Source organism: Oncorhynchus keta, chromosome 32 (assembly GCF_023373465.1).
Source record: "Oncorhynchus keta strain PuntledgeMale-10-30-2019 chromosome 32, Oket_V2, whole genome shotgun sequence".
Lineage (NCBI taxonomy): Eukaryota > Metazoa > Chordata > Actinopteri > Salmoniformes > Salmonidae > Oncorhynchus > Oncorhynchus keta.
Window position 1 is genome coordinate 11,704,285 of NC_068452.1, and position 13,849 is coordinate 11,718,133.

Below are 13,849 nucleotides of genomic sequence, written 5' to 3' on the forward strand. Positions count from 1 at the left end.
AAACAAGTTTTCCCTCCTCAACTGCGTTTCCTCCCTCCAGACAGCAGATGCGATATGTGTCTTTCAGTCAATGTTTCTAGTGTGACGTATAATCTAGTGGACGGAACGCTTCTTCAACAACTGCAGCCACCTCGGTAGCTCGCTCGGGAACATTCAAGTTCTTTAGACAATTTCGTGTTTTATTTGCCACTATGATTTCCACTTATGTGGAAACAACTAGCTACCCTATTTAATTTAATATTTACGTTGTAAGTCAACTAGCTGGCTTGTTTAGTTAGCAGTAGTCTAGTCGCTAATGCTAATTGGCTATTATCCCCGACCATGAGCTCACTAAGTTACTCTCCTCCTGCTAAAGAAGAGGCTGTCTGCTGGATAGAGAAAGAAGCTCTCGTGAAAGAGGAGGAGGAAGAGGAGTCTGTTACAATACAACAACATTTAGAGGGTGAGGCTGTTACAGTGAAAGGAGATGAAGACGCCTTCAGAGTAAAAGAGGAGGAGGTTACTGTCACAGTGAAAGAAGATGAAGACGTTTTTGGAATGAAGGATGAAGAGGGGGAGATTACTGTCACATTAGAGGAGGACGAAGAAGAGAAGACTGGAGAACTGATTAACACCAGTAAATACAGTGAGATCTATCTTATAAAACAGGGACATAAACTCTGCAGTTGTTGAACTAATGTGTGATTTTTAAAAGGGCGTTCTACACTTGAATATGTTTTTGTACTGTTGGAATTTTTAATGACGTCTCCAGTGATTTAAAAAAAGCTTTTCCTATTGAAAAGTGATATATAAATACAGTAAAGTATAAACACACTAAAGGGAAATAAATAAATGTTTGATCAAAATAGTGTTTTTTTTAGACAACTGCAAACTAGCAGGAGTGTGTGATGTCATAGTAAGGCCTTCACAGAGTTGGCTTGATGGGAAGTCGTGATGTCATCCAAAAGCTGACTGATCTTCATGTGAATGTTCATTATTATTTTTAAAATCCTTCATGTTCTGTCAAGTTGGTTGTTCATCATTGCTAGAAAGCCATTTTCAAGTCGTGCCATAGACTTTGAAGACGATTTTAGTCCAAACTGTAACTAGGCCACTCAGGAACATACAATGTCATCTTGGTAAGCTCTAGAGGTCGACCGATTATGATTTTTCAACGCCGATGCCAATATCGATTATTGGAGGACCAAAAAATGCCCATACCGATTAATCGGACGATTCTTAAATGTAATAATGACAATTACAACAATACTGAATTAACACTTATTTTAACTTAATATAATACATCAATAAAATCAATTTAGCCTCAAATAAATAATGAAACATGTTCAATTTGATTTAAATAATACAAAAACAAAGTGTTGGAGAAGAAAGTAAAAATGCAATATGTGCCATGTAAAAAAGCTGACGTTTAAGTTCCTTGCTCAGAACATGAGAACATATGAGAGAGCTGGTGGTTCCTTTTAACATGAGACTTTAATATTCCAAGGTAAGAGGTTTTAGGTTGTAGTTATAGTATTTATAGGACTATTTCTCTCTACGATTTGTATTTCATATACCTTTGACTATTGTATGTTCTTATAGGCACTTTAGTATTGCCAGTGTAACAGTATAGCTTCCGTCCCTCTCTTCGCCCCTACCTGGGCTCGAACCAGGAACACGTCAACAACAGCCACCCTCGAAGCAGCATTACCCATGCAGAGCAAGGGGAACAACTACTCCAAGCCTCAGAGCGAGTGCCGTTTGAAACACTATTAGCGCGCACCCCGCTAACTAGCTAGCCTTTTTTCACATCGATTACACCAGCATAATCTCGAGAGTTGACAGGCTTGAAGTCATAAACAGCTAAATGCTTGAAGAATTGAGAAGAGCAGCTGTCAAATGCACGAAAGTGCTGTTTGAATGAATGCTTACAAGCCTGCTGGTGCCTACCACCGCTCAGCCAGACTGCTCTATCAAATCATAGACTTAATTATAACATAATAACACAGATAAATACGAGCCTTTGGTCATTAAAATGGTTGAATCCGGAAACTATCATTTCAAAACAAAACATTTATTATTTCAGTGAAATACGGAACCGTTCTGTATTTTATCTAACGGATGGCAAGTCTAAATATTGCTGTTACATTGTACAACCTTCAATGTTATGTCATAATTATGTACAATTCTGGCAAATTAATTACGGCCTTTGTTAGGAATAAATGGACTTCACACAGTTCGCAATGAGCCAGGCGGCCCAAACTGCTGCATATACCCTGACTGCTGGCACGGAACGCAAGAGTAATGACACAATTTCACTAGTTATAAGAAATTCATGTTAGCAGGCAATATTAACTAAATATGCAGGTTTAAAAAATATATACTTGTGTATTGATTTTAAAGAAAGGCACTGATGTTTATGGTTAGGTACATTGGTGTACAGTGCTTTTTTCGCAAATGCGCTTGTTAAATCATCACCGGTTTGTCGAAGTAGGCTGTGATTCGATGAGAAATTAACAGGCACCGCATCGATTATATGCAACGCAGGACACGCTAGATAAACTAGTAATATCATCAACCATGTGTAGTTAACTAGTGATTATGTTAATATTATTTTTTTTTTATAAGATAAGTTTAATGCTAGCTAGCAACTTACCTTGGCTTCTTGCTGCCCTCGCGTAACAGGTAGTCAGCCTGCCACGCAGGCTCCTCGTGGAGTGCAATGTAAAGCAGGTGGTTAGTGCGTTGGACTCGTAACCGGAAGGTTGCAAAAACGAATCCCCGAGCTGACAAGGTAAAAATCTGTCATTCTGCCATTGAACAAGGCAGTTAGCCCACCGATCCTAGGCCGTCATTGAAAATAAGAATTTGTTCTTAACTGACTTGCCTGGTTAAATAAAGGTCAAATAAAAAAAGAAAGAAAAGTGTGAAATAAGCAACCTAGAAATGGAGTTTACTCCCCTGAGATTTCCCCCATTCCCATTCAGAATACATTGTGAAAAACTAAAATCTTTGCTCACCATTTTTGCTCCGGGCAGATATACTACGTCCATAACTAGCGGTTTCCTCATTAGCAGGGAGGAGTTTCTACAACCAGATTGTGTGCATCGCCCACGTACTACAATTTTATTAAACACAGAAATGGGCCAATATTGGAAACCAAAAGTTGTCTGGCACACTGCTTGGGGTTTCAACAACTTTAATAACTTATTTCTTTCCTACATTCATCGATTTTACTACTAATGTGAAAACAAGACAAAATATGACTTCTTGCTCATTTTAAGACAATTGTCAAATAATTTTAACATTCATTACAGATATAAATTTTTGTCCAACATCATAGCTACGCTTTTGGCATCACCTTTTACAATGGATTTCTGCTGTTGTGGGGCTTTAACCATCTGTCTGACTTTGTCGTTCACACAGGAGAGAGACGGGGCTATCATGGATCTTCTGGGGAGCCTCAACAACATCATGATGCTGACAAGGCAGAGAAGAGTCTCTCCACATCAGAACTCCTCAGGAAACACCAGCAGAGACTCACGGGGAAGAGAACTCACTGCTGCTCTGACTGTGGGAAGAGATTCACCTCATCAGCAGGCATTAAAATTCATCAGAGAATCCACACAGGAGAGAAACCTTTTAGCTGTACTCAATGTGGGAAGAGTTTTTCTCAGTCAACCAGCCTGACATCACACCAGAGAACACACACAGGAGATAAACATTTTTTCTGTCATCAATGTGGGAAGAGTTTTGGTCATTCTGGCGATCTGACAGTGCACCAGAGAAGACACACAGGAGAGAAACCCTATAGCTGTGATCAATGTGGGAAGAGTTTTGGTAAATCTAGCCATCTGAAGGTACACCGGAGAACACACACAGGAGATAAACCTTATAGATGTGATCAATGTGGGAAGAGTTTTACTCAGTCAACCAACCTTATATCACACGAGAGAACACACACAGGAGATAAACCTTATAGCTGTGGTCAATGTGGGAAGAGTTTTGTTACATCTAGCAGTCTGACTATACATCAGAGAACACACACAGGAGAGAAACCTTATAGCTGTGGTCAATGTGGGAAGAGTTTTGTTACATCTGGGCAGCTGACTGTACACCAGAGAAAACACAAAGAATAGAAATCTTATAGCTGTAATCAATGTGGGAAGAGTTTTACTCAGTCAAACAGCCTGGTACGACACCAGAGAACACACACAGGAGTGAAAGCTCATAGCTGTGACCAGACATAATCTGATAAAAGATCTCTGATCAAATATCAGAAAGTACATACATGAAGGAGTTGTTTCATGATATCAAAAAATGTATGTCACAATGTAGAATGTTTTAACATTGTAGTAGGAGTATTTTGATAATGTCACAATGTAGAAGCCTAATCGTTTGTCACCTGTTCTATTGATTTCAGCATGATATGGATATTTGCCTCAGGGGGAAAATCCAGGCTCTGAAATGGAAGAGTACTATTTATCTGATTTAACAAAAAGTGATTCACAAAAAAAGAATTGTTACACTTACCACGTTGGTGACCCACTTGAATCAAAATGCAACACTTCAAAATGTAGCTAGATCTTTTCTACAAGTTGTTCTCTAACCAGTGATGTACACATTATTCCCAGATTCCGTGTGATTTTTGAGCTGTTAGTTTTAACAGGACGTGCAACCTCATCTCCCTCCTCTCGCACAATTGATTTCAACATGATATTGATGAGTGATGACAAATAAGTGTTGCGTTCCTTTGTTTGTTCCTTTGTTCAAAATGTAGCTGACTGTCTTCTGCAGGTTGTCCTCTAACCAGTGAGGTAAAATATATTTTTAGTTGTGTTAGTTTCAACAGCACCTACAACCTGAATTCCCACCTAATTGATATCAGGGATTTATTACTACTTGTCAAAAATAATAGCGTTTCTGATTATTGTGCAGTTTATAAGGAGCTTGTTTTACAAATACAAGTAATATGAATATTGTGGCAGATGTTTGTGTACACAGCACATTTTATGTTTAGGTTTTCAATATATCACAAACTGTTCCTGCATATTGGTTATTGATTTAGACATTTTAAAACTGTGTTTTGACATTTGGGCTATTCCACCTAGCAAAATGTAATTGAAAAGAAGACGATGCCCAATATTTGTTTGGTTGTAGTTGAAAATGTGTTTTTAAATTATTTTCAAAACAACCTAATTTCAACGTACTTTCAGTAGCCGAGTGGTTAGAGTGTTGGGCCAGTTCCCGAAAGGTTGCTGGATCGAGTCCCCGAGCTGACAAGGTAAAAATATGTTGTAGAACAAGGCAGTTAACCCACTGTTCCCAGGCCGTCGTTGAAAATAAGAACACATTTTTAACTGACTTGCCTAGTTAAATAAAAAGTGGACTAGAAGCTAGTGCGCTTTTGGATTCTATAGAGGAATTTTTGAAAAAAATAATGCTGTTGTATATTATTATTTAGAAATATTTTTTTTCCTGTCTTCAATTGTTGACAACCAGTAGATGCCATGTTTATACTGGTGAAGAATTGTAGTTGATTATAATGAGAAATGGAACGTAGGACGCACAGATTGGTGTCACCTCATTAGTCTATTTAAGAGTGTCTGGCCCAGTGCTCCAGTTGTCTTGATATGTGGAGAGTCAACACCTTTAGTTGCTCCACCTTTCTGGTTTACTTCCTGTCTTTAAGTTTGTTGTGGGTTTTTCTTTTGTTTGTCTCTTCTTGGGCAGATTTAGTGGGTCTCATGGTGAGTGTCTTTTAGGTCCCAGTTGTTGTTACTAGTCAATTTTCAGTGGACACCCTCAGTGTCTTTCAGAACCCCTCTTAAAAAACAAGCTTATATTTTGGGTTGGATATTGCATCCGATTAATATTTTAATCAATGGAATTTCCTTAGGGTGCTCATTAGTCTTCTATTTGTTGTGTACTAAATATTTGTTTATTTTCATTGTCTTTTATTTGTTTTTTCCTGTGAAGCCATTGTGTTGCATCCATGTCTGAAATGTGCTGTATAAATAAAGCTTGATTTGATTCCAACAACAAAATGTAATTTTTATTTCACCAGGTGGCCAGTTGAGAACAAGTTCTAATTTACAACTGTGACCTGGCCAAGATAAAGCAAAGCAGTGTGACACAAACAACAACACAGAGTTACACATGGGATAAACAAAAGTACAATAATTAACACAACAGAAATATCTATATACAGTGTGTGCAAATGGAGTAATGAGGTAAGGCAATAAATAGGCCATGGTGGTGAAATAATTACAATTTACAACACTGGAGTGATGAATGTGCAAGTTGAGATACTGGATTGCAAAGGAGAAAAAATAAATAACTATCCAGGGATGAGGTAGTTGGGTGTGGCTATTTATAGATGGGCTGTGTACAGGTGCAATGATCGGTAAGCTGCTCTGACAGCTGTTGCTTTAAGTTAGTGATGGAGATATATATGAACCCAATGACCAACCAATCGAAAGACTCTTGGTCCCTCTTAGTATGAAGATCAGTATGTCAAAGGATAAACTACTTAAAACAGAGACAAACAAATGGATAAACCAGATCAATCCCACTTTTCAAGCCTGCTGAATGCGTGGTGGAGTGGTAAACACCACACCCGGCTCTACCAGGGGCTTGAGGTGGTCTCCCACAGCTCTGCTTATGTCATGTTCTGTGACCTTGCCGTTCCATTTCTTGACTGCCCCTGCAACACAGAAATAAACACATTCAGTCATATTATATGAAATAAAGTAATGGATATGCAGCATCTATGGCCTCAGTTACACCTGGCACCTAAATGTGACTTCTGTCATCACTCCAAACTGCATTAGGTTCAGATCTACCAGGATGGACACAGTCAGGTCACTGAATATGCATAAGCAATGTAAAGAGATGTGGTGACTTAGTAGGGAAAAGGACATTTTACACAAATTACCTCCATAATATCAAAGATCAAATGTGTGTGCCTGAGAAGAAATTTACTTTCATACAGCCAAAAGGGGTGAGAAATTATACCAATATCAGTGGACAATTTGCACTAATGTAAATAAACATAGATGGAACATATTACCTTTTGATGACGTGATGAACTGCAAAGGGGACATAAATATTTACCATCTAAACCATGTGTGACCTCTCACCTCTCTAGCTGTAGAAGTGTTCTTCCTAACCAGTCCCTCAACAGCTCTCTGACTGAGCTCCACCCTCACTGGGTCTTCAGAGGAGAGGAAGGCTGAGGAGGGATGGAAGGATAAATGGATCAGTCAGTCAAAAAAGTGTAGAGCTGCTGTCTATGCTGTCTGACAAAATCACTATTTTAGTAGTTCATTAAAGGAAATAAGGCTTCATGACTGCTGAATACCAACTATCAATCACTTAGATCATGTATTTGCAGGTAGAGATACATCCTTGGGACGTCCCTAGCCCGTTGAAGTTGACATTTAAAATGGTTACGGTAGAACTTAAGGGATCCCATGGAAGGAGAACAAGTCAACAGGATAGCCGTGAGGTGGGACGGAGAAGGGCCACAGTCTGGTACATGTCAACAGGACAACCGTGAGTTGGGGAGGAGAAGGGCCACAGTCTGGAACAAGTCAACAGGACTGCCGTGAGATGGGGAGGAGGGAGGAATTTAGGCAGAGGTCAGATGAAGTGAGGAAGAACTGTTACCACAAAAGTTCTGCCTAGCAACAGAGGTGTAAGGAGAAGACTCAGCATAAAGGGTTAAATACCAGTAAGGAGGAGACTCAGCATAAAGGGTTAAATACCAGTAAGGAGGAGACAGCATAAAGGGTTAAATACCAGTAGGGAGGAGACTCAGCATAAAGGGTTAAATACCAGTAAGGAGGAGACTCAGCATAAAGGGTTAAATACCAGGGTAGTAAGGAGGAGACTCAGCATAAAGAGTTAAATACCAGTAAGGAGGAGACTCAGCATAAAGGGTTAAATACCAGTAAGGAGGAGACTCAGCATAAAGGGTTAAATACCAGTAAGGAGGAGACTCAGCATAAGGGGTTAAATGCCAGTAGGGAGGAGACTCAGCATAAAGGGTTAAATACCAGTAAGGAGGAGACTCAGCATAAAGGGTTAAATATCAGCGCTTGTGTGAATATGTCTTGGTCTTATGCAGCTGTGTGACTCAGTGGGTGAATAAACTTGGTTTGTGCTTTACTTATCATCTGAGTTTTTACTCTTTATTTGCAACTTAACACAGGTGTAAAAGAAACACAGAAAATACAAGTAGGCGCGCAGTGGATTATGGTCATTGCAGTTAATTACAATGTTTTATGTGCTAAACTACGTATAATATTGGCCTGTTGGAAACTACAACTCCCTACTACATCACACAGTTCAGTCTGGATCTGATATACAGTGCCTTGCGAAAGTATTCGGCCCCCTTGAACTTTGCGACCTTTTGCCACATTTCAGGCTTCAAACATAAAGATATAAAACTGTATTTTTTTGTGAAGAATCAACAACAAGTGGGACACAATCATGAAGTGGAACAACATTTATTGGATAGTGTTTTCCTTCCAAACAACTCAACTTTAGTTTAATGTATCCACAGAATATTTTGCCAGTAGCGCTGTGGAACATCCAGGTGCACTTTTGCAAACTTCAGATTTGCAGCAATGTTTTTTTGACAGCAGTGGCTTCTTCTGTGGTGTCCTCCCACGAACACTATTATTGCCTTGGTGGGAAAAAAAAAACATATTCAGCTACTTAGATGTCATTCCAAAGGGTTGTTTTTCTTGCCACTGTAGATGTAATTTATTGTCATGTTATGCTCTCTATAATGAAACATCACCAAGTGAAATAAAGTTGATAAGATACTCTTAATAGACATTAAATAAAACATGGTTGTTCAGAAATCATTCATTATCATGTTGCTCTCATGAAATGAACAAAATATTTCACAATCATTCCCACTGCTGATATTCACAGAATAATTACAAGGATCATATTTCTCAGTTGCATTGACCTGCAGACATGAGACACCATCTCTCTCTCTTATGCACATGTGGCTGAAATGTAACCAATCACAAAAATCACTGAGACAGAGTTGATGAAGTTTCTGCTAGCCAATGGGATAATGCCAGTGCAGTACATATATAGAGGGACAATTCCAGTGCAGTTCATATATAGAGGGATAATTCCATTACATGTGTAGAAGGATAATTCCAGTGCAGCACATGTGTGGTGGAATACTGGAAATCAACCAATCCTCCGTTGTTAACGCAGTGGAAAGTTCAAATGCTTTATTATCTAAAAATTAAAGTGCTGGGCGACAGAGAGAAATAAAATGGTGCAGTTTGAGGCCATGTGGCGGACAGTGATGCAGGAGCTGGAGATAGAGGTGTGTTCTAGTGGGTCTGGGCAGGTGTTATGTAGTTAATGGAGATGGGGGTGTGTTCTAGTGGGTCTAGGCAGGTGTGATGTAGTTAATGGAGATGGGGGTGTGTTCTAGTGGGTCTGGGCAGGTGTGATGTAGTTAATGGAGATGGGGGTGTGTTCTACTGGGTCTGGGCAGGTGTGATGTAGTTCATGGAGATGGGGGTGTGTTCTCGTGGGTCTGGGCAGGTGTGACGTAGTTAATGGAGATGGAGGTGTGTTCTAGTGGGTCTGGGCAGGTGTGATGTAGTTAATGGAGATGGGGGTGTGTTCTCTTGGGTCTGGGCAGGTGTGATGTAGTTAATGTTTGTATGATGTTGTTGTGTGTGTGTTTTGTACTGTTTATAAAATATCAAATAAAGTCCCAATGCAAAGTTAACCTCACTCTTCTATTTTTGATTTTATTACATTAAACCAATCAGAATTCAGAAGAATGCCAAAGGTATGAAGGTATGAAGTAATATGAGGGACCAGTCTATTCCCTGTGATGTAAGCAACAACAGAAAGAACTTCAAATGTATAACTTTAAATTAAACCAATCATTTGCACTCATGACTTGAGTGATTGAAGTAAACCAATGTTTTGGAAATATATCATGCCATCTAATCAAATAATGTTAGCTATATGCAGTTATCTTAGCCAGCCAGCTATTTAGCCAACTAGCTATGGTCAGCGAGCTGGAGCACCAACTACCGGAGACCAGTTAGAACCCAACTAACAAAACCCAACTAAAACATGATCAAAGGAGCAGAGACATACAGAATGATGGCAGGGAAAATCCCCAACATCCAAAATAGATAGGTTCCAGATGTCTATCAGTAAGCCACGGTGGAAAAAGTGACAAAACTCCCGTAGTCTACTTCACAGAGAATATACTGAAAAGTAGTGATGGAGAAACAAAGCTTCCTGAAGCATAGACAGTTTCCAGCCAATTGTGTCAAAAATAGGTTCATTACTCAAGGCTTTGAGCAACACAGAATTGATAGATGACGTCCCACACCGTAGCATAGCGTAGCCTTTATGTCATATATTAACCAGTTGAAGCTATGGGGGCGCTATTTCATTATTGGATAAAAAAACGTTCCCGTTTTAAGCGCAATATTTTGTCACGAAAAGATGCTCGACTATGCATATAATTGGCAGCTTTGGAAAGAAAACACTCTGACGTTTTCAAAACTGCAAAGATATTTTCTGTGAGTGCCACAGAACTCATGCCACAGGCGAAACCAAGATGAAACCTCAAACAGGAAATGAGCAGAATTTTTGAGGCTCTGTTTTACTATCGTCTCCTTATATGGCTGTGAATGTGCTGTGAACGAGCTTATGCTCTCTGCCGTTCCTCCAAGATGTCTGCAGCATTGTGACGTATTTGTAGGCATATCATTGGAAGATTGGCCATAAGAGACTACATTTGCCAGGGGTCCGCCCGGTGTCCTTTGTCTAAGTTGATGTGCAATTCTCAGCTGCAATCATTTTACCATGCGATTCAGAGGGAGAAGCACACTTCCAGGAACGATACATCATTGAAGAGATATGTAGAAAACACCTTGAGGATTGATTCTAAACAACGTTTGCCATGTTTCAGTCGATATTATGGAGTTATTTTGGAAAAAGTTTGGCGTTAATTATAACTGAATTTTCAGGGTTTTTTGGTAGCCAAACATGACGCAGAAAACGGGCCGATTTCTCCTGCACAAATCATCTTTCAGGAAAACTGAACATTTGCCATCTAACTGAGAGTCTCCTCATTGAAAACATCCAAAGTTATTCAAAGGTAAATTATTTATTTGAATGTTTTTCTGGTTTTTATGAAAATGTTGCCTGCTAATGCTAATGCTAATGCTAACTGCTAATGCTAAATGTTAACGCTAAATGCTAGTTTTGCTATGGTTAAGGTCTCCGGTAGCCTCTGGAACTGCCGATCTGCGGCCAACAAGGCAGAGTTCATCTCAGCCTATGCCTCCCTCCAGTCCCTCGACTTCTTGGCACTGACGGAAACATGGATCACCACAGATAACACTGCTACTCCTACTGCTCTCTCTTCGTCCGCCCACGTGTTCTCGCACACCCCGAGAGCTTCTGGTCAGCGGGGTGGTGGCACCGGGATCCTCATCTCTCCCAAGTGGTCATTCTCTCTTTCTCCCCTTACCCATCTGTCTATCGCCTCCTTTGAATTTCATGCTGTCACAGTTACCAGCCCTTTCAAGCTTAACATCCTTATCATTTATCGCCCTCCAGGTCCCCTCGGAGAGTTCATCAATGAGCTTGATACCTTGATAAGCTCCTTTCCTGAGGATGGCTCACCTCTCACAGTTCTGGGCGACTTTAACCTCCCCACGTCTACCTTTGACTCATTCCTCTCTGCCTCCTTCTTTCCACTCCTCTCCTCTTTTGACCTCACCCTCTCACCTTTCCCCCTACTCACAAGGCAGGCAATACGCTCGACCTCATCTTTACTAGATGCTGTTCTTCCACTAACCTCATTGCAACTCCTCCAAGTCTCCGACCACTACCTTGTATCCTTTTCCCTCTCGCTCTCATCCAACACTTCCCACACTGCCCCTACTCGGATGGTATCGCGCCGTCCCAACCTTCGCTCTCTCTCCCCCGCTACTCTCTCCTCTTCCATCCTATCATCTCTTCCTCTGCTCAAACCTTCTCCAACCTATCTCCTGATTCTGCCTCCTCAACCCTCCTCTCCTCCCTTTCTGCATCCTTTGACTCTCTATGTCCCCTATCTTCCAGGCCGGCTCGGTCCTCCCCTCCCGCTCCGTGGCTTGACGACTCATTGCGAGCTCACAGAACAGGGCTCCGGGCAGCCGAGCGGAAATGGAGGAAAACTCGCCTCCCTGCGGACCTGGCATCCTTTCACTCCCTCCTCTCTACATTTTCCTCCTCTGTCTCTGCTGCTAAAGCCACTTTCTACCACTCTAAATTCCAAGCACCTGCCTCTAACCCTAGGAAGCTCTTTGCCACCTTCTCCTCCCTCCTGAATCCTCCTCCCCCCCCTCCTCCCTCTCTGCAGATGACTTCGTCAACCATTTTGAAAAGAAGGTCGACGACATCCGATCCTCGTTTGCTAAGTCAAACGACACCGCTGGTTCTGCTCACACTGCCCTACCCTGTGCTCTGACCTCTTTCTCCCCTCTCTCTCCAGATGAAATCTCGCGTCTTGTGACGGCCGGCCGCCCAACAACCTGCCCGCTCGACCCTATCCCCTCCTCTCTTCTCCAGACCATTTCCGGAGACCTTCTCCCTTACCTCACCTCGCTCATCAACTTATCCCTGACCGCTGGCTATGTCCCTTCCGTCTTCAAGAGAGCGAGAGTTGCACCCCTTCTGAAAAAACCTACACTCGATCCCTCCGATGTCAACAACTACAGACCAGTATCCCTTCTTTCTTTTCTCTCCAAAACTCTTGAACGTGCCGTCCTTGGTCAGCTCTCTCGCTATCTCTCTCAGAATGACCTTCTTGATCCAAATCAGTCAGGTTACAAGACTAGTCATTCAACTGAGACTGCTCTTCTCTGTATCACGGAGGCGCTCCGCACTGCTAAAGCTAACTCTCTCTCCTCTGCTCTCATCCTTCTAGACCTATCGGCTGCCTTCAATACTGTGAACCATCAGATCCTCCTCTCCACCCTCTCCGAGTTGGGCATCTCCGGTGCGGCCCACGCTTGGATTGCGTCCTACCTGACAGGTCGCTCCTACCAGGTGGCGTGGCGAGAATCTGTCTCCTCACCACGCGCTCTCACCACTGGTGTCCCCCAGGGCTCTGTTCTAGGCCCTCCTATTCTCGCTATACACCAAGTCACTTGGCTCTGTCATAACCTCACATGGTCTCTCCTATCATTGCTATGCAGACGACACACAATTAATCTTCTCCTTTCCCCCTTCTGATGACCAGGTGGCGAATCGCATCTCTGCATGTCTGGCAGACATATCAGTGTGGATGACGGATCACCACCTCAAGCTGAACCTCGGCAAGACGGAGCTGCTCTTCCTCCCGGGAAGGACTGCCCGTTCCATGATCTCGCCATCACGGTTGACAACTCCATTGTGTCCTCCTCCCAGAGCGCTAAGAACCTTGGCGTGATCCTGGACAACACCCTGTCGTTCTCAACTAACATCAAGGCGGTGGCCCGTTCCTGTAGGTTCATGCTCTACAACATCCGCAGAGTACGACCCTGCCTCACACAGGAAGCGGCGCAGGTCCTAATCCAGGCACTTGTCATCTCCCGTCTGGATTACTGCAACTCGCTGTTGGCTGGGCTCCCTGCCTGTGCCATTAAACCCCTACAACTCATCCAGAACGCCGCAGCCCGTCTGGTGTTCAACCTTCCCAAGTTCTCTCACGTCACCCCCGCTCCTCCGCTCTCTCCACTGGCTTCCAGTTGAAGCTCGCATCCGCTACAAGACCATGGTGCTTGCCTACGGAGCTGTGAGGGGAACGGCACCTCAGTACCTCCAGGCTCTG

The 13,849-nt window shown here is 42.2% G+C and overlaps 2 protein-coding genes across 2 annotated transcripts in view; one reads left to right on the plus strand and one right to left on the minus strand.

The window, feature by feature from the left end:
• Positions 1 to 13,849, minus strand: part of LOC127914390 (uncharacterized) — a 238,331-nt gene that overhangs the window by 121,054 nt on the left and 103,428 nt on the right. The window lies entirely within an intron of this gene.
• On the plus strand, positions 71 to 4,470 carry LOC118365054 (zinc finger protein 239-like). Its single transcript, XM_035746962.2, has 2 exons — positions 71 to 625; positions 3,406 to 4,470. Exons 1-2 carry the CDS (start codon positions 322 to 324, stop codon positions 4,116 to 4,118), a joined length of 1,017 nt encoding a protein of 338 aa, XP_035602855.1. The 5' UTR covers positions 71 to 321; the 3' UTR covers positions 4,119 to 4,470.